This window comes from Ixodes scapularis, unplaced genomic scaffold, assembly GCF_016920785.2.
Source record: "Ixodes scapularis isolate PalLabHiFi unplaced genomic scaffold, ASM1692078v2 PGA_scaffold13__105_contigs__length_92229423, whole genome shotgun sequence".
NCBI lineage: Eukaryota > Metazoa > Arthropoda > Arachnida > Ixodida > Ixodidae > Ixodes > Ixodes scapularis.
Window position 1 is genome coordinate 12315556 of NW_024609839.1, and position 22063 is coordinate 12337618.

At 45.1% G+C, this 22063-nt stretch overlaps 2 protein-coding genes across 3 annotated transcripts in view; one reads left to right on the top strand and one right to left on the bottom strand.

Annotated features, from left to right (window-relative positions):
• The window catches only part of LOC8024797 (multifunctional protein ADE2), a 45641-nt gene extending 45067 nt beyond the window's left edge, over window positions 1-574 (top strand). The window contains exon 8 of the mRNA XM_029977138.4: window positions 236-574. Within this exon, the coding sequence (XP_029832998.1) occupies window positions 236-405 (170 nt within the window). The 3' untranslated portion in view covers window positions 406-574. The remainder of the gene's footprint in view (window positions 1-235) is intronic.
• Window positions 572-21934, bottom strand: LOC8024799. Of its 2 annotated transcripts, none has more exons than XM_029977136.3 (11): window positions 21694-21934; window positions 21459-21570; window positions 18749-18920; window positions 18392-18442; window positions 15723-15851; window positions 14845-15143; window positions 13496-13678; window positions 5385-5448; window positions 3551-3650; window positions 3058-3220; window positions 572-1782 (listed from the first exon to the last, which is right to left on the bottom strand). In XM_029977136.3, the coding sequence occupies exons 1-10, from the start codon at window positions 21764-21766 to the stop codon at window positions 3087-3089; spliced, it is 1317 nt and encodes a 438-aa protein (XP_029832996.1). In that variant the 5' UTR covers window positions 21767-21934; the 3' UTR covers window positions 572-1782; window positions 3058-3086. The 2 variants fall into 2 exon arrangements, with proteins under 2 accessions (XP_029832996.1, XP_029832997.1); XM_029977137.3 differs by having other exon boundaries at window positions 14845-15140; window positions 21694-21929.
• Between the last annotated feature and the right edge of the window lie 129 nt (window positions 21935-22063).

Consider the following 22063-nt stretch of genomic DNA (forward strand, 5'->3'; position numbering starts at 1 on the left):
CATTCGCTACCGTGGAGCAATATATTCGCAAGACCAATTCTTTCTTTAAATACTTTCAATTTGCAAAGTTTGTGCAAATTAGGTTCTTGTGAAACTAAGTAATTTACAGCTATGCTTGCTGTCCATTTACCAGAGGGTCCCATCTAACTGCAGCTGATGTTTTCTGTAAGCTCTTTCCTGGTCAGTCCAACATTTGTTGGCCAGTGGAATGTTCACATGGTAGAAAACCTTGCAGGGCTGGGCTGCACCACCGTGCTTTTCCCGGAGGCTGCTGCACTGGCTGCAGCCCAAATCTTGGGCCTGAGCGACCATGTCATCTGGGCAAAGCTGCGGGCATCCCAGCTGAACACTTGGGTGGCACTCAAGATGGCCGACAAGAAAATCAGGGCCGAGCAGAAGTCTTGAAGAACTCGCTTCTCACGTTGTCCGCAAGGCTGCTACCGGGTCGTTCCGAGCCAGCAGTCTGCGCTCTCTTCCTCTTTTCATGAGCCCACGTGTATTCTTACCCCGCTTTTTGTCGAGTCATGGCAGGTGTAGTATCCAACATTTTCAAATAAAACAGGAATTTCTCTTTTTCGGTGGTTTCAACAGTTTATATAGTATGAGGTGAGCCAACGACGACAAAACTCTAACAAAACGACTAGCACCAAAGCCGACTGCGGCAGCAGCAGGTTCAAGACAGGTTAAAGGAGACTTGAGCATTTGTGAAGCAGATTAGGTTAAATACAACCGACAGTTATGTAGACCTTGAGTTGCTCTCTGAAGAGAGTAACCCATAGTTGGAGTGCTTTGCAACAAAGTTAGTATGCATCATTTTCTTCTAGTTTCAGTGTAGCTATTATGGTATGGAGAAGATTGGCATTCATCTCCCTAAATAGTCCCCTGGGTGAGGGCATAGTTGCGTTTTAACCAGACAACTGGCTGACGTTGCACGAATGCTGTCAACTTGTGTACTTTGTTCAGAGCAAGTTAAATTCTAGTGGCTACTTTCTTGCAGCTGTTTTGCACCAAACTTGAGGCACCTATTATGCACACTTTCGCGACCACCATGACTGCTGCCAACCAGTCAGATTTTTTTTTTTTGGCTGAGGTTTTTTTGGTGGTAACATACAGGAAGGTTCACTTCACTGCGTCGTCGATTCATTGCACAATTAAATTGGTTACTTAGCAGAGGGCCTAGTAAAAATCTGCAAAGGTGAAACTAGGTGATCGGTGCAGGTTTTTGAAATTTCAGCATCCGCTTGATTGCTTAAGTGAGTTTGAAAAACAGAAATCTCTGTTTCTACTAACAATGCCTTTTTCTTTTGTTGCCACAAAAAAAAAAAAAAAAGGCTTGAATAGTTGCTGGGGACTTTATCTTGTAAAGCAATGCCTATCCAACAGTAGAAAAAAAATTTTTCTTTAGATTATTTATTTCACTTACCGAAATTTAGGTGAAAACCCTTTGCCACCTAATTGCAGCTGCTGAAAAGGCCAAATTTATGCGATATAGTAGACCTTCTAGTCAGTTTTTCTTAGCTTTTGTTTGGATTACCCATTGAACACCAGCGGTGGGCGAGCTCAAGTCCTACATCACCACTCACGAACGATGATTGGGGCCTTGCCATCACAACTGCAATGTCCCTTTGCGGCAAGACAGGGTGGGTACAAGTGTTGGGTTGCAGCAAATCTTAATAGTATAGGGCAAGTAGAACTCTTGGGACGGAAAAACAGAAAAAGGAGCAGGAACTGCCAGCAGAGAGGCTTGACTTTCTTTTTCAGCTTGCCTTTGTTCCAGGGCACCTGACGAGGAAGACACTGGAGACTCAATAAAACGGTGAACATGTTTTCGAACAGTACTGTGTAGTACCATAAGATATGGAGCTTGCGCCAATGTCGCAATAAGCCCCTGGCCCTACTTTTAAAACGTTCGAATTACGACCAAAAGATATATTGAGCGCAGCCACGTCTATTCCATTGGATCAAACAAAGGCCTACCCTAAAATGTGCCCCTTCTGCTTTTTTGCTCTCGGACTAACGAGAGTTGAAGAATACCGCAAACAGTTTAGTGAAAGAGCTTTTTGTTCTCGGACCCAACTTTTTTGTGATATTCCTTAACGTTTGGGCGAGTGCTTGCTCGGTATATTGCGGTAGTAGTACGAGCTTTTCAATGTTACGTTGGTATGTGTGCAGTGGAAACCCTGGTTACTCTTATTACTCCAGATTTATAGTGACTGCTTTACCACAAACATCCTATATAAACCTTTTTGTGCTATAGTCGAATCTCGTTAATTCGAACTCGAGGGGGACCAAAAATTTGTTTGAATAAAGCAAAGTTTGAATTACCGGGAGTTTCCTCTCGTGCAGACGCATAGAACGGGGCCTGTTAGTTTGAATTATCCACAAGTTTAAATTAAGAGAGTTCAAGTTTAACGAGATTCAACTGTACTAGTTTACATAATCAAAAAGCAACAATGCAGAAATTTGGTGACTGGCTATACTCCGTTTCAGCATCACTGCACAGAGTGAACACTATGGCTCATTCGAGCAAATCTGGATAACTGAGCAAAGAGTGCAATGGCTCTTTGCAGGAGTGGTGACCTTGGACACTCCAATTGGCTCGCTGGGGCTGTTGCCATCGCTGTTTGCCAAATTCCAATGTAACGGAGTGTAGCCGGGGTTATTAAATGTCAACATCGTTGCTTTTTTGATCACGGAAGATCATGGAATGTTTAGAATGCTTCTGCATAAATATTGGTCCGCTCAAGCTACAACAATCATTGTGTACAATAGTGGTTACGAGGCCTCTTCATCGTACTGTTAATTTCAAGCTCCAACGAGTTGTCAGCAAAGTCTTCCTAACACAGGTACTTGCGGTGCCTTTCCAAATCCTCCAGAAAGACTTCCCGAAGTTGTGCAGTTGTGCTACACGAGCACCTCTCTAAGCAAGCGGTTTTGCCTCAATATTTTCTTTCTTAAAACCGCCGTACCATAATACACTCGAAAACAAATTGTATAGCGGCCTATTGTATGTACAGTTGGGCAGCACCCTATTAATTGTGCCAAGAGTTTGTTCACCGGGGGAATCTGGAGGCTCTTGGCAGCAACTATTTGATGAGCAGCTGATGCAGTTCGCACTCTCCGAGATTCCAGCGCAGCTGAGACAACTTGGCAGTCCACTCTGCTCGAGACCACGGAACGGGTTGGTCTCCCTCCTGGGTCGGCGCTCTCGGGCGCCAGCCTGCAAACGACGGTCATTGCAACATGCCGAAAGGGCACTCGACTCTGGTGCCTGGAATGCCGCTTCGACTCGTGAGTCGACTGCCCTATACCCCCCCCCCCCCCCCCCCCATGCGTCAGAAGGGGTCCAACAAATTGCGTCGCAAGAGCCAGTGTGTCGCGCTGCGACCCTGGCGGTTGGTAGTAGAAATGCCGGCAAAAAAGGAGGCGCGACACTTTTACGACATCGAAGGTCCACGCTTGAGGACGCAGTAAACGCACCAGTCGAAAATGTGCTCTAGGCACGGTAACTAGACTGAGCGTAAAAGGGACTCGCGAGTCGTCGGCTTACACTGGGGAAGAGTTCCGGGGGCAGACTCCATTCGGGTGCGGGGTTTTTCGACCAGGGCCCTTCCCGGATGCGAGGCAATCGCTTCGGATGTCGCTGCCAACTGTGGGGGAAACGATCCGTCGTGGTTATCTCTGTGGTGAAGGGCCTCCCTGGCATAATGGAGTACCATATTTTCCAGGCTATAGTCCGCAGACTGTACATGTTTAAAAGTTAAGATTTCTGGCTGTGCGGATGTACAGGATCGTTCATTGTGACGGAATTTGTGAACGAAAGAGTATGTTAATGATGATTTATGTATAATACGAGCTTCTTGGTGAGCCAAGAAAGCAGACATCTGTCAAGGTGTCCCGTGTATGAGATTTTCCTGTCGACTAAGCACCAGGGGCAGACTATGATTGAAGTGCAATCTATCAAGCAAAGCTTTTTTTTTTTTCGGCCTGAATTGGCTTCTGCGGGCTATAGACCTTTGCAAAAACAGCTCGCTGGCCGCCGCCATTTTGGGACTCGAGCGACCCCTATCAGCCAAAAACTTCTGCCATTCGCCTGAGCTGTGGAAACCCGGTCAGCGCGACTCCCCACCTGCATTGTGTGTTCGAAGTTCGCCGGCTTTTCTTGGAAGTTTTTACTTTATTTGCCTGTTTAGGATGCTTGCGTGTTTTTGTAATCTTTAACTGTGAGAACCAGGGAATACCAGGGCTCGTAGCCTGCTCGACCTTCGCAGGAAACGAATGAAGAGAGCGAGTGAAGAGAGCGAACGTCAAGCAGCCCGCAAAGCGCGCCGTTCGACGTTCTTCGAGGATTATTTCGGTTAAAATAATCTCCGAAAAGCCTTCCTGGCTATGTTCCCGGTCTTGGCGAGAAGTAGCTGATAGGGTCGGGGATATGGGGACTAAATAGACAAGTTCGTTCATTTGCTTTAGTGCTGTGTAAAAAAACATCACTCTTCAGAACGTACCCCAAGACAAGCCGGATTCCGTCCGATCGTCGTGAAGTGACTATCGTCGACACTGTGTATTGGATATGCTGTGTTATTTGAGACCTTTCTAAAATCCTGTTCGGATAACACGACATTGTGGGGTACATACAATATATGTTGTTCGATTGATGAGACTCGTTGAATTTCATATAGTGAGCGGGCAATACCCATGCAGTTCGGCTATCCTATTGTGTGGTCAAATATGCTAGGCAGTCAAGATCTTTGTAGTTTGACATGGCTGAGTGTATGATGCCGTCAAAAAGATCCGCATAAAATGAAACAAACATCCCAGTTCCATTTGTTCTGTCGCGCACGGACTCGCCGAAAATAGCTTTGATTTGTTAGTTTTTGTTCCCAAAAATAGTTCACTGCTTTCTTAGAAACTTCGAGAAATTCTCTTCGCCATAGAACACAAAACAAAAAAATACAGCGAGATGATTTTGCTGCCACAAGCGTTCAAAATTGCTCCTACGCAGGCTTCCACAGCCTACTGACGAGAAAACCCACAGCTCAGCGCAGTCGGGCAACACTGACGTACACTCTCAAAACCAGGGATGCGCGCTGGAAATCTCTTCGTTCGAGACTGCCGCTGGAAAGGTCTATAGCCAGGAAAATATGGTACTATTGTAATCAACCTCGACAATGAAGACACTCTGCGAGTCGTCTGCTTTAAGTTGATAGTCGCCGACAGGATGAGAAGCGCGCTCTTTGCCTCCCAACAAGCTCTGGCTGTGCGAGCATGCTCGGAGCTATTGAGATGCCAAAGTGCTGTGGAACGCTGCAAGCTCGTGCTGGACAGATGAAGGTTCTCTCTGCCAACCTCATCCTGTCTGCGAATGTAGTTGACTTCCAAGTTACCTTGACAGAAGTGAAAAGCTCCTTGCTTGTGGGATCTTGGCAGGCTGGTTGAGTTACGACGGAACTAGGAAGAAATTAAAAAATAAGATATCAGTCTTCTAGAGGGAACATAGAGCGTGCTAATGAATGTTGTACAGGTGCACAATCTCGTGTGGGAATTGATCCAGCTGGAGCAAGATTATGGAACTGGTCCAAGCTGAATTCAACAGAGACCAGTTCCATGATCCAGCTTCAGCTACGCTGATATTCACCTGGGATGCTGAACACTTTTGAGGTTCATATTCGAACGAGACTAAACTGCTTTTCTGTCTGGTCGTACCGTGAAATCCCCCGAGTGTGCCTGCCCAAAATGAAGAGAAATGGTGAAAAGCACGAGGATGGGCTATCATTGAGGATAAGAAGGCAGAACGTTGTAAAAAATTAATGATGAAGACGGGCACCCATTACAAGCCACGTGACATGGGAACTCGTATCGCGGATATGGGAAATTTGTGTTTTACAATGCGATAAATACGAGGGAATTCGCTACCAACTCCTGTGTCAAAGCAAAGGATGCCGCAGATTCTGTGTTTCACGGAGCAATGAACATGCAGAAACCGGCTATAAACTTGCGTGCCATGAGAACCGATATCGCACCTGCAGATCATAAACAGAATTATAGAGCCCATCCACTTCACCTGAAGATGGAGGATCAGTGAAGCTAATCCTCCATCTTGACGTGAACCTCGAGGACGACGCCTAGGACAACCTCTCGGACAACCGAGAGGTTGTCCGAGAGGTTGTTTGTTTGTCCGAGGCTTGTTTTAGGTGGGGAGATATGTGGGCCTTCTCTACCAAAGAAGTTGCTACCTGGCTTGGAAGAAAGAAAAACCAAAAAGGTCAAATGGATAGAAGGAAGATTAGAAAATGGTTCAGGTTATTGAGGGGATGAGGTTGATGTGACCATTTGTAGACAATCTGCAATTCTATCAGGAAGCCTAAGCGGTTTTCGTAAGCTTTCTTGGTTCGGGCTAGAGCCTAGAGCGGGGAAGAGCAGTTGTATTGTAGAGTAGGGAAGGTCGGCTGGGTGGTTTAGCGATGGAAGAGGGCCATCGGGATATCCTCGTGTTTAGCACACACTACGTAGTTTTCACAGGATAATAGACAGGCGTTTGGGGATTTTGAAAAGTACACGAACATGTGGATTGCTAGCAATATTCAGATTGAGGGCCTCTGACAGCCGGACACATAGTTTGGGGAAGAACAACACCTTTTAGAGCTGCCCCTAAAGCTCTGAGAAGGTAACTTCCAAAGCCAATCATCTAGGAGTCTCCTAGATGGTCATTTAGAAGTCGAAGAGGATACTCTTTCCGAAATACTTTTCCCTTTATTTCTTTTGCCCTTTCTGTTAAAAAAAAAAAGGCGCCCATGTCGTCACTAGTCGTGAACTGACTGCCCCTCGTTTGTCGAAGGTGACGACGTGGCAGCGTTTTCTCTTTAAAAGTAGGTATGACGACGTTCATCTTCAGTGATTTTTTTTTAAGTAGAGTAGCGCTGCTAAGGCTATCGAGCAAGTTAAGTAGCCACCTGCGCTGCTTGCAACCGCATCCTACCAAAGATCGCTGCGTGAATACGCCCACCATCATTTCTACTTTGGCCATCTGCACATCAATGTCATGTCGTTGAGCAAACTCTCTGGAGCGGAGTTCAAGAAATTACGGGAAAAGAAGTCAGCAGAGAATGAAGCCCAGCGGAAGCGGCTACTAACATGGCTTGCGAAACCAGGTAAGGTGACAGTCTTCGCATTTGCTATCCTTTTTGTTTTTTTATTTGTATAGTACAGCTACCACCACCTATACCTCCCCGTTTTAACCGGTTCGAATCTCGGCCGAGGCTTATTGCGAAGAAAGCGCCGTATAACTGGAATATTGGTTGCATGCAGAAGGTCCAAAAATTATCGCAAATATTTCTCAGTCTTCTGTCGGGCCGTGTTCCAACTGTACTTTACCGCCTTTACTATGGCAGTGCTCGTGCACTTGAAGTGTGAAGCCACGACCGAGAGCGGGTACAAATTACAAAGTGAATCAGAGTCTTAGCTCTACGTCAGCGTTCGACAATGACTCGTGTCTAATCCGTGTTTCCGCGGACACTCGGTGCATAATCGACGAGTCGACGCCGTAGTAGTGTAATGATGTTTCGTAAGGAAGACGTAGGTATTAAACAGGATTCGACAAGTCCAGGTGGTGTTCATACAGCGTAATCTGAACACTTTAGTTTCAAGTTTTTCGAGCGTCCAACTTGTGGAAATATTTACAGGGTATATAGTATACTGGTAGTTTAGTGGGCGGCAATCAAAACTGAATGTGTGGCAAATGTTAGAAAGAAGATCCTCTCGGTGCCCTTGCAAACGACACCGCTATTTTAGACTCCCATAAATTGCCGGAGCAGTATAGAAAGAGAGAACAGTGCAATTTATTAGAAACGAAAGAAGGGGTCCACCGTGCACATCGGTACTGGTTTGGTGATGGGATGAGTCAATTCAGGGACGTTCAGTACGCCTGCTTTTGTATTAAGGCTTCCTGGAGGCCGTTTCATTCACATAATGCGATCCTTCCAAGAAAAAACGAGTAAACTGACCTTGTAGTATTTTTCTTCGTTGTTAAAGGCACAATTGAATTCTTTCCAGAGCTCGGTTTAGTTGGTTAAATTATTCATACCATTTTCCCTAGAAGTCTCGATATAGCAGCACGTGTCGGTGTCATTATTCTACTAAGTCTGTTCGTAGACGATAGCGTGGCTCCTCAACAGGACCCTGTTGAGTAAAATGACTGATCTTGTTGAGGTGAATGAAGCGCCTCACGAACAAAGGCAACAGTAAGAGTGAGAAACGCACCCACTCATGAATGTTTAAATCCTCGCAAAGGAAAAAGCGTCTAACGAATTTAGCACTGTTTCTATTAGAGCCTCGTCTGTCTTCACCGACGCACTCAGCAACTCGGGGCATTTCCGTGCCCAGCGCCAGTGCTCACCATTAATAAAACGCAGTCTTAAAATGTTTGAGTCGTGTATATGCTCTGTCCACGATTATCTCTCTCGAAATTATTAACTATACGAGAAGGGCGCGAACTTCTGTCGCGATGAACAAAGAAGGTAGTGCTCCTCGGCCAGACTAGTAACTCTAGCGCGACTAACGTCACCGACATAAAAAAAAAAATCTAGCTTCTTAGCAACCTAGTTTTTTCAAAAAGGTTGTTTACGTTAAGACGTAGAAAACACAATCAGCAGGCCGTGCTTGGCACGCCTCCGAGCAGCGGTTGCTGTTAGCTCGGAGGGACTATGCTGAGCTGTCGATAAGAAAGCTGTCGTAAAATTTCCAGGAATACATATTTATTATTGGCGCAGTTGTCCCGTAATTGTTTACTCAGACTTTTTTTCGAGCGTGTTCTAAGAGCCATGTTAACAGGTAAAAAGGAAACTAAAAAGTTATACTTCTCTTATTTGTTTGCAGCACAGTTAACAAGCTGCAAAGAGCAGCATGAACAAAATGAACCGGAAAAGATGTGCAGCCACCAGCAAGCTGACGACTGCGCCACTTCGCCATGCTGTGCCACGACACCAAATTGTGCGCAGACGCCAAGCTGTGCCACGACGCCAAGCCACATCGTTGATGCACCAGATGAGCCTCCGAGATTTTGCTCAACGTTTTCCACCAACCAGAACCAGGTGTCTGACGACGACCCGTCGCTGCCAATGCCGACCTGGACAAGCCAGCCAGGCAGGCACGGGGTCCTTTTCAGCCTCATCTAGGCAGCTATGCCCAAACAGAAACAAATAATAGAAAGCGCAGCTTTTGTGAACACTGGTTTGCAAAGTTCAGCTGGCTTGAATATTTCCAGCAAAAGATACAGCTTTTTGCTTTTGTTGCTGGGCGTTTCCGCCGGGGAGTGGTATATCCAAAGCACATTTAGACCCATCCTTTGTTTCAACTGGGTTTCGAACTTGGAAGAAAGCGATAGAAAGGTTTAATCAGCATTACAGATCTGAGGGCCATCTTAACAGTGTCGTGTCACGGAATTGCTCCAAAGCAAACAGATCGATTGCTTCAATGCTGGATGAAAGCTTTGAACGACGAGCATCTCAAGTTGAAGAAAAACGAAAACAAAATCGTGAGGTGCTAAAGCGCCTTACTGACATCATTGTTCTTCTCTCAAAGGGAGGAAGGCCATTCAGAGGGCACAGTGAAAATAAGAAAAGCGCAGAGCAAGGTCTATATTTAGAGATAGTTAATATCTTAAAGAAGTACGACCCCGTTTTGCGGGGCCACTTAGAGTCAGGCCCGAAGAACGCCTCCTACATCAGCAACAGAATACAAAACGACATCCTAGAGTCACTGTATGCAGCCATTTTTTCTTCGATTGTCCACCGCATAGAAGGGAAAACAATCTTGCTCATGTGCGACGAAACAAGTGACTGCGGTCCATCATGAACAACTCTCCGTTGTTATTAGGTACTTCTGCGAGATTAAGAACAGGCCAGTGGAGGTCTTCCTTACTCTCGAAAGGCTTAAAAATTTAGACAGCGACTCTGTGTTTTCCACATTGCAAGCAGTTCTCACCGCCATCAATGTTTCCTGGAATTCTGTGAGTTCCGTCTGCTTTGACGGGGCTTCTACTATGTCAGGGCACGTTGCTGGTGTTCAAGCAAAATGCAAAGAGCAGAACAACAAGCTCGTCTGCGTTCACTGCTATGCCCACAGCTTAAACCTGGTGCTTGTCGATGCATGTTTGTCCCGAGCAGAAAACAGAATGATGTTTGATTTCTTTGGCGTTGTGCAACTTGCATACAACTTTATTAAAAACAGTGTTGTGTGCCATGCTATTTTTGAGCGAATTTTCCAAACTGTCGGCACACAGCTGAAAACTTTGAAGTCTTTGTCTACAACCAGATGGGCATGTCGTGCTGAAGCAGTAAAGGCCGTTCGTGAGAGCTACAGCGAACTGTCGAGTGCAGTAAGAACGATTGTGGACTCCACAAAGCACCCGGAAACGAAAGCAAAAGGCAAGGGACTCCTTTCCCAGTTGATGAGCTTTGAATTTGTCTGCAGCATGGAAATAGCTCACCCTATTTTACAGCTTATTTTGAAGGTTAGCCGAGCTCTTCAGGACCCTAAAATTAACCTTACCACTGCACTCAATGAAGTCAGGCATCTGCAAAAAGCGCTGCGAGAGATGAGGCAAGATGGGACAGTCTTTGAAAAGCTGTTTGTGGAAGCTTCTTCGGTCTGCGAGATGAATGAAATCGAGATTCCCGAAGTTTGAAGAAGAAAGGTATCGAAGCAAATTGACCAAAACTGGGCGAATGAATGTTTCTATGCGACAAAAGAGGAGGAATTTCGTGTCGGTGTTTTCTTTCCGATGCTTGACTCCTGTGTTTGAGGGATCGAAGAAAGGTTCACACAAGAAACTTTTGAGCTTGTGTGTGCTGTCCAGAACCTTCTGGGTTTCTCTGCGAGCGACGAACAAATATCTCTTATTTGTAGCTTTTTTGAGGTAGACCCCGACAGCTTGCGTGCTGAAATGCGGCTCCAGCAGTCCCGAACCAACTATGAAAAAGCAAACAGCATGACCGCCTATGACTGGCTGGATTCACTCAAAGAAAATGGGTTGGACAAGTCAGTATTCAAGGACTTTTGTAGCGCTCTTCAACTTTTTTCCACGATTCCTGTAACCAGTTGCTCGTGCGAAAGGACATTTTCGAAGCTCGCACATGCAAAGACCAAGTTAAGATCCACGATGTTGCAGGAACGGCTTCGTTGGCTGATGCTGCCCCTTGTGGAGCAGGACCTAGCAACATCCATCAGTTTTGATAATATCTTAAAGCATTTTACGACTAAAACGCTCAAACTTTTGTTATGAATGTGTTTCAATTTTGCAGGATATGCTATCGCATTAACCTACAATGTCACATAATTCTACTTTATTCTTAATTAGTTGACAGCCGGCGAAAGAGGGTGCTTTACAGCTGATTCCGTCCGAACTAAGGTTCGCCTCTCACACCAATAGTGTTTTTGCACAGCTCAGCTTGAATAGTTCTTTTGTATAGTGTAGTTAATTTTACTGTGTGTTACTGTTTTCATTTGCACCAACCCTGTTGTAGTGTTGTGTTGAATGTTTTTTTAGAGTCTACCGCTTGTGAATTGAAATTGTGTATCGTCTGAGCCCTCGTGTGATTCATTTTCTTTCTGTGTTTTGTTATGGCGCTTGTGCCCTACGAGCGCAAGCTGTGGTTTCTTTATCGTGGGGGTTTCCACCTTTGTTTGGCAATAAATCATTTTTGTTGTTAGAAAAGTTATCTCATCTTCTCATTTCTCCCACACTTCGAAGCGCATGTAATTAAGTCCACTTTCACGCACAGCACTCCCAAATCCAATTACTGCGGTCTTTGAGGATATGGATAAGATGACACGTAAAAATAAAGTCTGAACAGTGGCATTATAAAGTATGACGTTTCGTGGCAATACCTCATGTTCAGTGTCACAGCTCAGATTTAGTTTTTAGGTTCAGACATATTTCAAGCCTTATCATTCTCCGGGCTCCATTTGTAAACCGCAATAATTAGACTTCCAAGTAATCTGCGGGAAAGTAAACTCAAGGGTAGTTTTATGGTGACACTGAAGTAAACCTGGAAGTCATATTTAGCTGTTAAAATATGGTGTTCTAGTGTACTCCTACTAGGGTACACTAGAACACCTTACCCCTACGGCGTAAGGGTCTCGGTGAGACGGGGGGGGGGGGGCGCTGCAGTGAAACTCGGCCCCCCCTATAGGAGGACCCTGTGCACGCCTATGGTGCCGGTATGACGACCTACGCCAGTACGAAATGGGCAGCGGGTGGGGGTAACTTTAGTTTTCATTTCGAGTTCCGTCGGAAGTAACTTTAATTTTTATTTGAAGTTCCGTCGGACATAACTTTAATCTTCATAATTGGTTACGTCGAACATAACTCGAATCCTTGACGTAAAGTTACGTCGGACGTAACTCTAATTTTTATTTCGGGTTCCGTTGGATGTAACGCTAGACACTGCGTTTTCATTTCTTCATACTTGCCACAACCAATGGGGAGTTTTCTGTTGACATGTGAGGACGCATTTTTTCCCTAGACCCTAGCCCATAACAGCCTTGAAACTTGCTGCAAACTTGTCCAGTCAGACATCGCACGACGTTGGACGGGAATCGCGTCAGCCGTGTGATCGGGGTGTGGACGGCGTGGGAATCGGGGGGTGGGCAATGTTTTAAAATTTTAATGTTACGGATATTTAGCCACAAAAAAGGGATGGGCAATCTCTCAGGGGACAGTGCCCGTACGGGATTTTACGGTATATTGTTGGATTCATTTTTAAAGAAAAAAATAAAATTGTACGGCTGTTGGAACTGGACAAGAAGTCTTGGGCTGTAAGCCTTTGAACGAAAGCCGACATTTTGTTAAGTGAGTTGGCACTGAAGCAGTTGAGGGAAGTACTTCCCCGGTTCTTTCTGTCGGTTTTATCAGCTGGCGTGCCCAGATTCGAGAGTGCTTCCAACTGCTCGATTGGGGTCACGTGTTTTATGGGCTGCCTTTGCAATAAAAGATGCGAGGGGGAGGTGAGAGCGTTGCATCTACAAGCTTTGCTTAGCCTCCCCGCCTATTACCCCTTTTGCCAGGTGGAGAGCCTAGATCGAAGAGAGCGTCATCTCAAACCACGGGGAGTGTTAGCAACTTAATGGCAAACACTTCCTGCGGCGATTGATTGCAATGTGCATGCGCTGCATTTTCGCGTGGCGAGCACGACCAACACTTTCGACACCATCCTCCCAGCTCGTTTTGCAAATGCAAGCCATAAACCGCATGACCCCGACCGAGCAGTTGGAAACTCTAGCATGACCAATCAATTTGTATGGGACTCATCTGCCATTAAACTGCAAATGCACTTGAATTACTTCTTCTCTTAGATCAAGGCTTTCTAGCTTCAACGACCTGTCAAAAAAAGTGTTCAAAAACGAGTCCCTGTTGTTGTTTTTCGTGTGCCAAGCCAGCGATAGTGTGAGCAAACTCGCGATAGTGTGAGCAAACCCTTTGGCTCCAAATGATCCCCACCTTGCTAGGGCATCCTCGGCAACCTGTTGTGCCGCCCGAAGGGACAGTTGGAGGTGTCGATGACGCAGGTGGGCCAACCGCTGGCTCAGCCGTAACAGGTCCGAGTGGCCGAGCGACGGCTGAACGGCCGGAACCAGCGCCGCCGTCGTCTGCTTGGTTTTCTCCCCGGCATTTGGTGTCTCCCTAAGAGGTGGACAGATTCAAGAAGTTCTCGTGAGGTCCGTCCATGCAGGGGCGGATGCAGGAATTTCCTGAGGGGGGGTCAGGTGTTGGTGAGCGTACCACATGTTTAGGAACACACTCCGCCTCTCCCTTGTTTTACGCCCTAAATTTTACACATACAGAAATCAAGGCGGGGTCAGGACATCTGGACCCCCCCTCTAAATCCGCCCCTGCGTCCATGTGGGGTGATCTAAAAGATAGCGTGGAAACTTTTCAAAGTTTAATTTTAAGGCCACGCTTGCATTTGTAGCCCTGAGATTGTGCAAATTCGGCGCTGTATCGGTGCTACTTCAGTGCTGTACTGAGTTAGCGCTACTTGTGTGTGTATGCTGGAAGAGGTGGGGTCACACGTAGAGGAGTGCTGATGCAGCGTTGATACGGCATAAAGTCGGCACTGCATCTACTACTGCATCTGCATCGGCACTACAGCACCGAGTTAGCAGTGTGGTATATAACATGCCTTTTTGGTTCTAATGCAAGGTGGAGCTGGGTAATCGATCCAAATGAATAATTCCTTGTGCCACAAATGAATCAAAATAAATAAAAAAATTAACCAATCTAATGGTGGAAGAGAATGGAAACGAATGCATGAGACTCCAGTCTTGTGCTCACTCTAGCCAAACTCTACCATGTTTCAGTCGAGTTTCACTTAAACTAGAGAGAGTTTTAGCCAAAGTTGGTCCGTGCAAAGTTTGGTTAAAACCCATACATTATTTGACTTCTGCTTTCAATGTATACACCGCAACAATTTTGCAGACCAGACAACCTATACTTGTCACCACATTTTCGCACGAAGACGCATAGGTGACGGTCCAAGTAGTCGGCGATCGAAGAATTCAATCCGTAAGCATTTTATGTGTCTACAATTAAGGCGAAAAGCAAAGGTTGTCTCGCAGAAAAGATTGCCCGCACGTCCTTGGTCCAGGAGTGATTTCGGCCTTGAGTGAGCCGCCTCTCCTGCTTGGACTGTTCCGGTAAGCACTACGTTGTAGAACAGTGTTTTTACTTCTTCTAGGATAGCCTTCCCGAGAGATAAAACATTGTTCACGTATTCTGGACAAGTTCGGTGAGCGGGGTACTTCCCAATATCGCTCAGTGCAACTAGCGTTGCCGCACATCGAGCTCACCGTGCGACGGTCTTCTGACGAGGTGGAGAGCACTTCCGCGGTCGTCGAGCGACGTCCGTACACATCGACCGCTCTTTGGCCACGGTAGACGCGCCGAGCTGGACTAGTTCTTGTTTGGCGGAAGCCCTGAGTTGCTCTCGTAGTCGCCGGTACTTGTGCACCTCTCGCTTGAGCTGCTCCAGTTCTGCTACAAGCGCCTGTTTCTGGGACAGAAGATCTTTCAGGTCTGGAAGGGCCTTCTCCTCCTCCTTGTCGTTCTTGAGTGTGGCCGTGTGAGATTCCGAGTCGGAGTCTGCCTGCTGAGAAGAGAACGTGGGGGGGATTTATACTTTGTTTGGCTTCAAATCCGACCACAGCCCACACCACAATCCGACGGAACCCGTCGAGCAGAGTGCTCGGAGGTCGAGTAATGTCAGCAGACGAGGATGTAGACGACACTATCCAATCAAATCCGGACACTAGGTTTTAAAGAGTCGACGCATCAGAGAGGAAACTGCTCTGTCGTATGCCTACCGTCGTCAAGTTCTCGTCGGAGTCGTCTTCCTGCACCTTCTTGGCAAGAAAGTCGCTATAGTCGCTGTCAAGATGAAGACGGCAGGGAGAAATTTCACTCGTCTCGCATCCAGCGTGAGCTTCATACCTTCGACAAGACTTTGGCGTTTTGAGAACTTTGTGCGTGCATGCGTGGCCAAAGCATGGTGGAAGGCAACGATCATGTTTAGACGCCCTACCGTTCTATCTGTTACATTAGTATTCTTCATCCACAGAAGGACTTTTGTTAAGTCTCCTTTTTAAAATAAAGGAATTCTTCGAGGCGGCACACAAACGAGCAAACCGTGTTGTGCACTGTTCCATGCGTGCAACCACGAACCATTTACCTTAGTAGGTGGCGGTGGTGCTGTCTTCATTGTTAAAATATTGAGATTTGTTGGGCAGGACTTGGAGAGGAATGTGTTCTTCTTCTCTTTCTTCAAGAGAGAGATGTGCACCACTGTCTGTTCAGAATCCTGCAGACAAGGAAAAGGGGGAGGGTTTTCTTCAGGTGATCAATTCTCAAATGATTATAGGTTTGACAAAACCAATTCTCAAATGATTTTAGGTACAAAACATTGTTCCAGTAAGAAAATTTGGAGACGTTTCTAGAGAAGTCTAGACAGTGCTGATATCTCTATACACTCCGTGCGGGAACTATAGGGGGCACTTTAAAAAATCTGTGTTACGTCACTAGCGGCGGAGTTGGCGTTTGAATGTGAGATGCGTTCAGCGGCACCTTTTCGCGTGCGAAGCTGTTTCGGCGGAAGAACGCACGGATGGAACTTTGGCTTTTTGAGCCGATACGTTGAGGGTGATGTTGCATGAGGGCTGGGGCAGACCTAAGAAGGACATCTAGCTGTTCTTTGCTTCTTATATATTCCAGAAAATAAATTTTACATCTTCCATCAATCACACTGCATGCTGACTTCTGACAAGAAACCTTTCCGCTTCTAGAAAATGTGACCGCTGCACTTTTTCTTATAATCGACGAGGCATCTATATCCTGAAATTAATCTACCACAAATTCATTCAGTTCAGGGTAGAAAAGAAAAATCAAGATGATTTAAATAGTGATATAAGCCAAACCAATATAACTGTAATAATTTTTCACAAAAACATTATATATATATATTTTTTTTTTTTTTTGCATTTTATTTTTAGTGCGGTTGAGAGACCTTTAATACTTTGTTTGGAACCAACCTCAGAAGCAACGGCAACAGTGGCACAGAGTGCACGGAGCTGTGAAAAAAATCTGGCAGGAACAAGCTGTTTCCTGGGCATTTTCATAGAAACTTGAAGATATTTTTATTTTGTTTTGATGAAGTATTACAGCAAAAAAGGCTTTCTCAATAACCAAACAAAGCAAGCTTTTTTTGTTCTAGTATAAAGTGCTTTATATATAGAAAAAGAAGTTTTGAATTGATCTTTCTTTTACACTGTTTTCAGTGATTGAGTAGATTAAACAATCCATCTCCTGTGCTCAAAAAGACTAGGGAAAAACAAATGACATTTTTTTACGTAAAGTAAATATATATATATATGTGTGTATATAAAAATCTTTTATATTTTGTTTAAACCTAAAGAAAAAACTGATTTACTTGACTTTTCTAAAATTTAAAGAATATTTTTTTTTATTGAGATGTATTAGTTAAATAAAAACAGAAAGAATAAACATAGGGACGGACAGAACAGCACCTCTTTCGACTTTCAACACAAAAATTGTAAAAGTTGTTGAAAAAAATTGTTGATAGTCGAAAGAGGTGCTATTCTTTCCGTCCCTATGTTTACTCTTTCTGCTTCACCAACGCGCTCACGTTGAACTAAAATGTACTAGTTATTTTGCATTAATTTGATCAAAAACAATTCTGGCATTTTGCTTCGCAGTCACCTACTGCCTACTGGCAACCCTATATGTGAAAAAAGGCGATTTCCACGTCTGAAAGGAGGCTGATCAGAAAAGAAAGCACACCACATAAACTGCCATACTGAAACATTAATTGTGCAGTGATTCCAAGTTTCATTGCAGTTTTCCTTATATTCATATTTGTCACTTTTTGCACCGTCCAAATCTTTCTTGATGAAGTACAGACTGCAGTCATACTGGTCCGGAAAAATCATTGACACGTACCATGCGGACGAAATGTCTTTGGAGGGCATTCCTCCAATGAAATTGGCACTGCATACCCGCCAGTGTGGGATGGTATGTCAGTTTGTCCCATCGGTGCTAACATATGTAGGCGTTACTGTTACAAAATCAAACTTGGAGCACAAAATGGCAGTGTAAAATATGTCAGCCGTGCCGACACAATGGCAGACATGATTGGGAGATCAAATTTTTCGCGCTGTACGGCACAGGTCCATCGTTGTCGCTGTCCCACAAAACATCAGTGAGTTCAAAAACGGAGAAACTTTCTTGGGAGAAGAGCGTGTTGGTTTAAGTCAAGGATGAAGAAAGAATCCGAGATAACCCTACCAGCCTGACTTGCACTTCGTGTTTCTCTTGTTTTCCTTCTCTCCCCCTTCCCTCCCCTACTCCTACTGGGTATAGTCGGCTGCTTGCTGTTGAAAGTTTACTCGTCTGTTGCTAGTTGAAAGATGTGGTTGTGTTGTACTCTGTTTTAATTGTTTTATTCTTTCTTCATCATTGGTGAAACTTTGTCTTCAAGAGGCACGACGCATAACTATTGGAGCACTTAACGATGCAGCAGTTCACGCTGTCAACTCAGCGCAACCCTGCCGCTCCGACTTCAATGAGTACCAATGTACGCGGCGGGGTCTCGTTTTGCTGGGGATCTCGCTGCCTACCTTCGGTAACGGCTGTGCGGCCGCGCCAGTCGTGTTGCATGGAGTGAATAGACTGCAACAATATATGATGTCCTCGACATTTTTCTTTTTTCTAAAATGAGTGCTTGGAAATCTGATGCCCGTTTCTGGCTTTACGGATGCGAAGAGTTCATTCACTGTTGGCCAAGGCGAGAAATTGTTTGACAACTAATTTGAGAAACCTTCTTACCGAGGCTCTTGCAAATGTCGACAGTGGCGGGATGTCGTCCAAGGAAGACATCTGCAGAGTAAAAATTAGAGTTGTGGATTAGGTGCTCTCAACCAACACCCCCCAGGTACAGTAAGGCTGTAGTGCTGAACTTCCAGCATCGCCTAGAGTAGGCCAACGCAGAGCGCAGATCGGACACAATTCAGCGAGAGCACAAGTACCAGCCAAACAGTGAAACAGCACTTCTTTCCGATCTGTGCCCCGCATTGGCCTCTTGTAGACGACACCCAACGAGGTAGGTGGCGATGCCGGAAGTCCAACACCGTGGCCTTACGCTATCCAGGAGAGTGTCGCCCCAACACGACCTGCCGCGCTCACCAGAGAAGCTCCGCTGTCTTCGAGGTTTGCGTCTGAAGCAGCAGAGTTTTGCAGTCCTGCCTTGATCCGCTCTTTCTTGACCATAGCTTTGTAGTAAGAATCCAGGGGATGTTCCCACTTGGTCTCCTTCGTAACCGAATTGTAATAGTAAATCCTCCCCTGAGAATCCTCCCTGGCAGCGGAGGAAAAAAAGCAAACACTCAAATTTGTGAACATTTCTGATGCAGAAGTAACTCGATGTTTCAAGTTGAAAATAAGTGGCTGATGCATTTCTTTTTTAATTACCGTAAAATACCGAGCATTTGCCCATTTCACGATAAGCGCTCTCCCCTCAAATTTGTAATGTTTGGAAAATACACGAATGACATATCTGTACGTGTTGTTGACCTAAAAAGCGCCCATCCCCAGCCTTACATGATTATCTTCAAGTTTTTAGTGGGCGCCTGCTCAGGATATTACAGTAGGGTATGTAAATAAGAAAGGCAATCTGGATTTTCTTTCGTAGTCTGCGATGGCCAGGCTGAGAAGCGAAAGTTTTATCACGCGTGGCTCGATACACCATTCAAAATAATTTTCTGAACCGTTAGAAATCAGTACTGCGCGCGTTGCATCTTGGGAACTTGTGGGCCAGATTTGCACAATGCATAGCGTGGCATTACGCCGCGATGAGGCGCACAGTTCTAAAATAAATCTATTGATATAAAAAAACTGCTTGCAATAACATAATAACACACCCGACGCTCCCTTAATTAATTTAAAAATAAATATTCAATGAGATAGCTTCTATATGTACAGGGTGTCACAAAAGAAAATTTACACTGTCTCCTTTACCGCAAAAATAAACTAGGCATCGCCGAACGCTCATTCTCCGTTCAAAGGTAGAGCTAGAGGTCACAACCAGATGCCAAAGTTTCAACCCGATCAGATAACTTAATCAAAAGTTATAAGTGATTTTCTGAAAATTTCAATGGGAAAACGGACCCCATTTTTGCCCGTTTTCGGTTCCTGGGGGGCTATGTTGCGCTTTTTGCACTCCCAGGAGACTAGGGAGAGGGAAGTGACGTCAAGTACACAGCAAACGCAGATTGGGTGTTGATTTTGTTTTCTTCTGTCAACATCCAATCTGCATTTGCTGTGTCGTTGACGTCACTTCCCTCTTCCAAGTCTCCTGGGAGTGCAAAAAGCGCAACATAGCACCCCTGGTGCCACACAGTGTTGCCAGATTGGGCTTTATATAGCCAAATTGGGCTACATTTTTTTCTAGTTGGCGTCAAAATTTCGTGGTTGGCTATGTGGCTATTTTGGGCTATTTCTAAGAATGCGGCGAACTTTTGTCGAACCTCAGGTTCGACGCCGAACTTTGAGGTTCGGCTTGTTAATTTTCGAACTTTTAACCAGTTACGAAAAAAAAGTTTTCTTTTGGCTAGTCGAGAGGAGGGAGAGGAAGAAGAAAGGCTTCAAACTTCTACAAACTTTGGGGTTTTCACCTTACGCAGTGAAGCAATGCTTGCAGAGTTCAAGCGGGCTCCCTACAGCGCAGTGGAGCAAACCAAACAGATTGAACTATAACCACAGGCCCGGTAGCGCGCCTTCAACCCGGGCGCATATGGCTCTGCCCGGACGTAGACTGAGCTCACCAAATGCTGCTTTGGTGCCCATTGTGGGAATCCTTGGGCACCCAGGTTTGTGAAAATGAGAAGTCCGCAGTTTCACCGCTAAACAATTGACTACCTTCAGTCGTTGCCCACCCCAAGAAAGGACAACACAGTCAGAAATAGCGTGAACATGAATGGGTGACACTAATATTTTTCACAAAGAAAAGGACACGGGCCGAAGGGGGGGGGGGGGGGGGATATTAGTAAGGACCTGAGATATTGGGGTTCTAGTTTGAAGGATCAGTGTTATGACTGTTCTGCTTCTGTATTTTGTTCCTTTACTCGTACGATCATATCTACCGGGATTCACAATAAAGCTGTCTTTGTGTGTTTTGTACTTCTGAGAACGTACGAAGGAAGCGCCAGTTTTGTACGGATATTCATCTTTCCGAAGCTTTTCTTGAAAAATTCGCAAGTAACATAATGTACACAAAGGGTGGTGCATCTGAGGGTTGAAACAGATTGTAACATGTATTGTATGAGCGTGAGAAATTATCAATGATTTTGTCTTGGCTATTTTGGGCTATAACGTTTTTTACGGCTTTGGCTATATTTGGGCTATACCTCCCAGTCGTTTGGCGGTTTTTTGGTGGAACCATCTGGCAACACTGGTGCCACAGAGCGCCACGTGTTTGAAAATTCCATCGGCTGCCATTTTCCCATTGAACTTTTCAGAAAATCACTTATAACTTTTGATTAAGTTATCGGATCGGGCTGAAACTTGGGCATCTGGTTGTGACCTCTAGCACTACCTCTGGGCGGAGAATGAGCGTTCAGCGATGCCTAGTTTATTTTTGCGGTAAAAAAGACCGTGTAAATTTTCTTTTGTGACACCCTGTAGAAGGAATTTTTTGCAACGAAATACATCGATAGTTCTTGCTCCACTCATATCTTACATTTACATGCACGGAAATTAACCCAGACTTAGACGCATGCTTCGTGTAAAAAACAAAAAAAAAAAATAAATAAAGCAAACAAGAAAACACTGGAGTGTAGTAATATATTATCCACAATATTCATAACAACAAATGATAACAAAAAAAGAAAAAACTTACACGGGGTACCATGGGGGCGGCAGCGATACCTCAAGACCGGCTTGAGCAATCCAAAGCAGATTTTGCTCATTGGGAAGCTCGATCCCCAAGTGCTCGGCGTAGAGGACGATGTCTGCGGGAGGCGCACATGGGTTTCGTCAATTGACCGCAGCAGGTACCTTGTGCTTTATAATGCAATTAAATGCAAAGGTGCAAAGGTACCTTGTGCCTTGCGGGAAAGAGCAGCTTCTCTTACCTTCTTTAGTCGCACGAGTTGGACTGCCGATTTCTTTGAGAATCTTCTGTCGGTGCGACGAGGTTCCACTCATAACGTCCTAATGCAAGCTCATCTTAGGAACTATGCGCAACCTTGGGTGTATATTTAGCTCTCCATAAAACGGTGTAACGGTGAATCGGTGGATGAATACAAGATATACCGGGTTTGACAGCTGATGCGATGGAGATGCTCGGGAGGAGCGGATAGAGGCGTTTATTCTAAACCACCGAGATCATGAATATTTTACAAAGTTACTGTATTATAAAAAAACTATAAAAGTATAGCTGTATTAAAATAACAAAAAATACGAAGCGATTGAAGCGAGAAACTTAAGTTAAGTATATTATCA

What these genes read in the sequence shown, in the direction of transcription:
- LOC8024799 (XM_029977136.3), bottom strand. Translation starts at nt 21,766, where the DNA reads ATGAGTGGAACCTCGTCGCACCGACAGAAGATTCTCAAAGAAATCGGC. An exon ending in AACTCGTGCGACTAAAGAAG is followed by an intron (nt 21,571 to 21,693) that starts GTAAGAGAAGCT and finishes CGCCTCCCGCAG; the next exon opens with ACATCGTCCTCTACGCCGAG. An exon ending in CGTCAGAAGACCGTCGCACG is followed by an intron (nt 13,679 to 14,844) that starts GTGAGCTCGATG and finishes TCCACCTCTTAG; the next exon opens with GGAGACACCAAATGCCGGGG.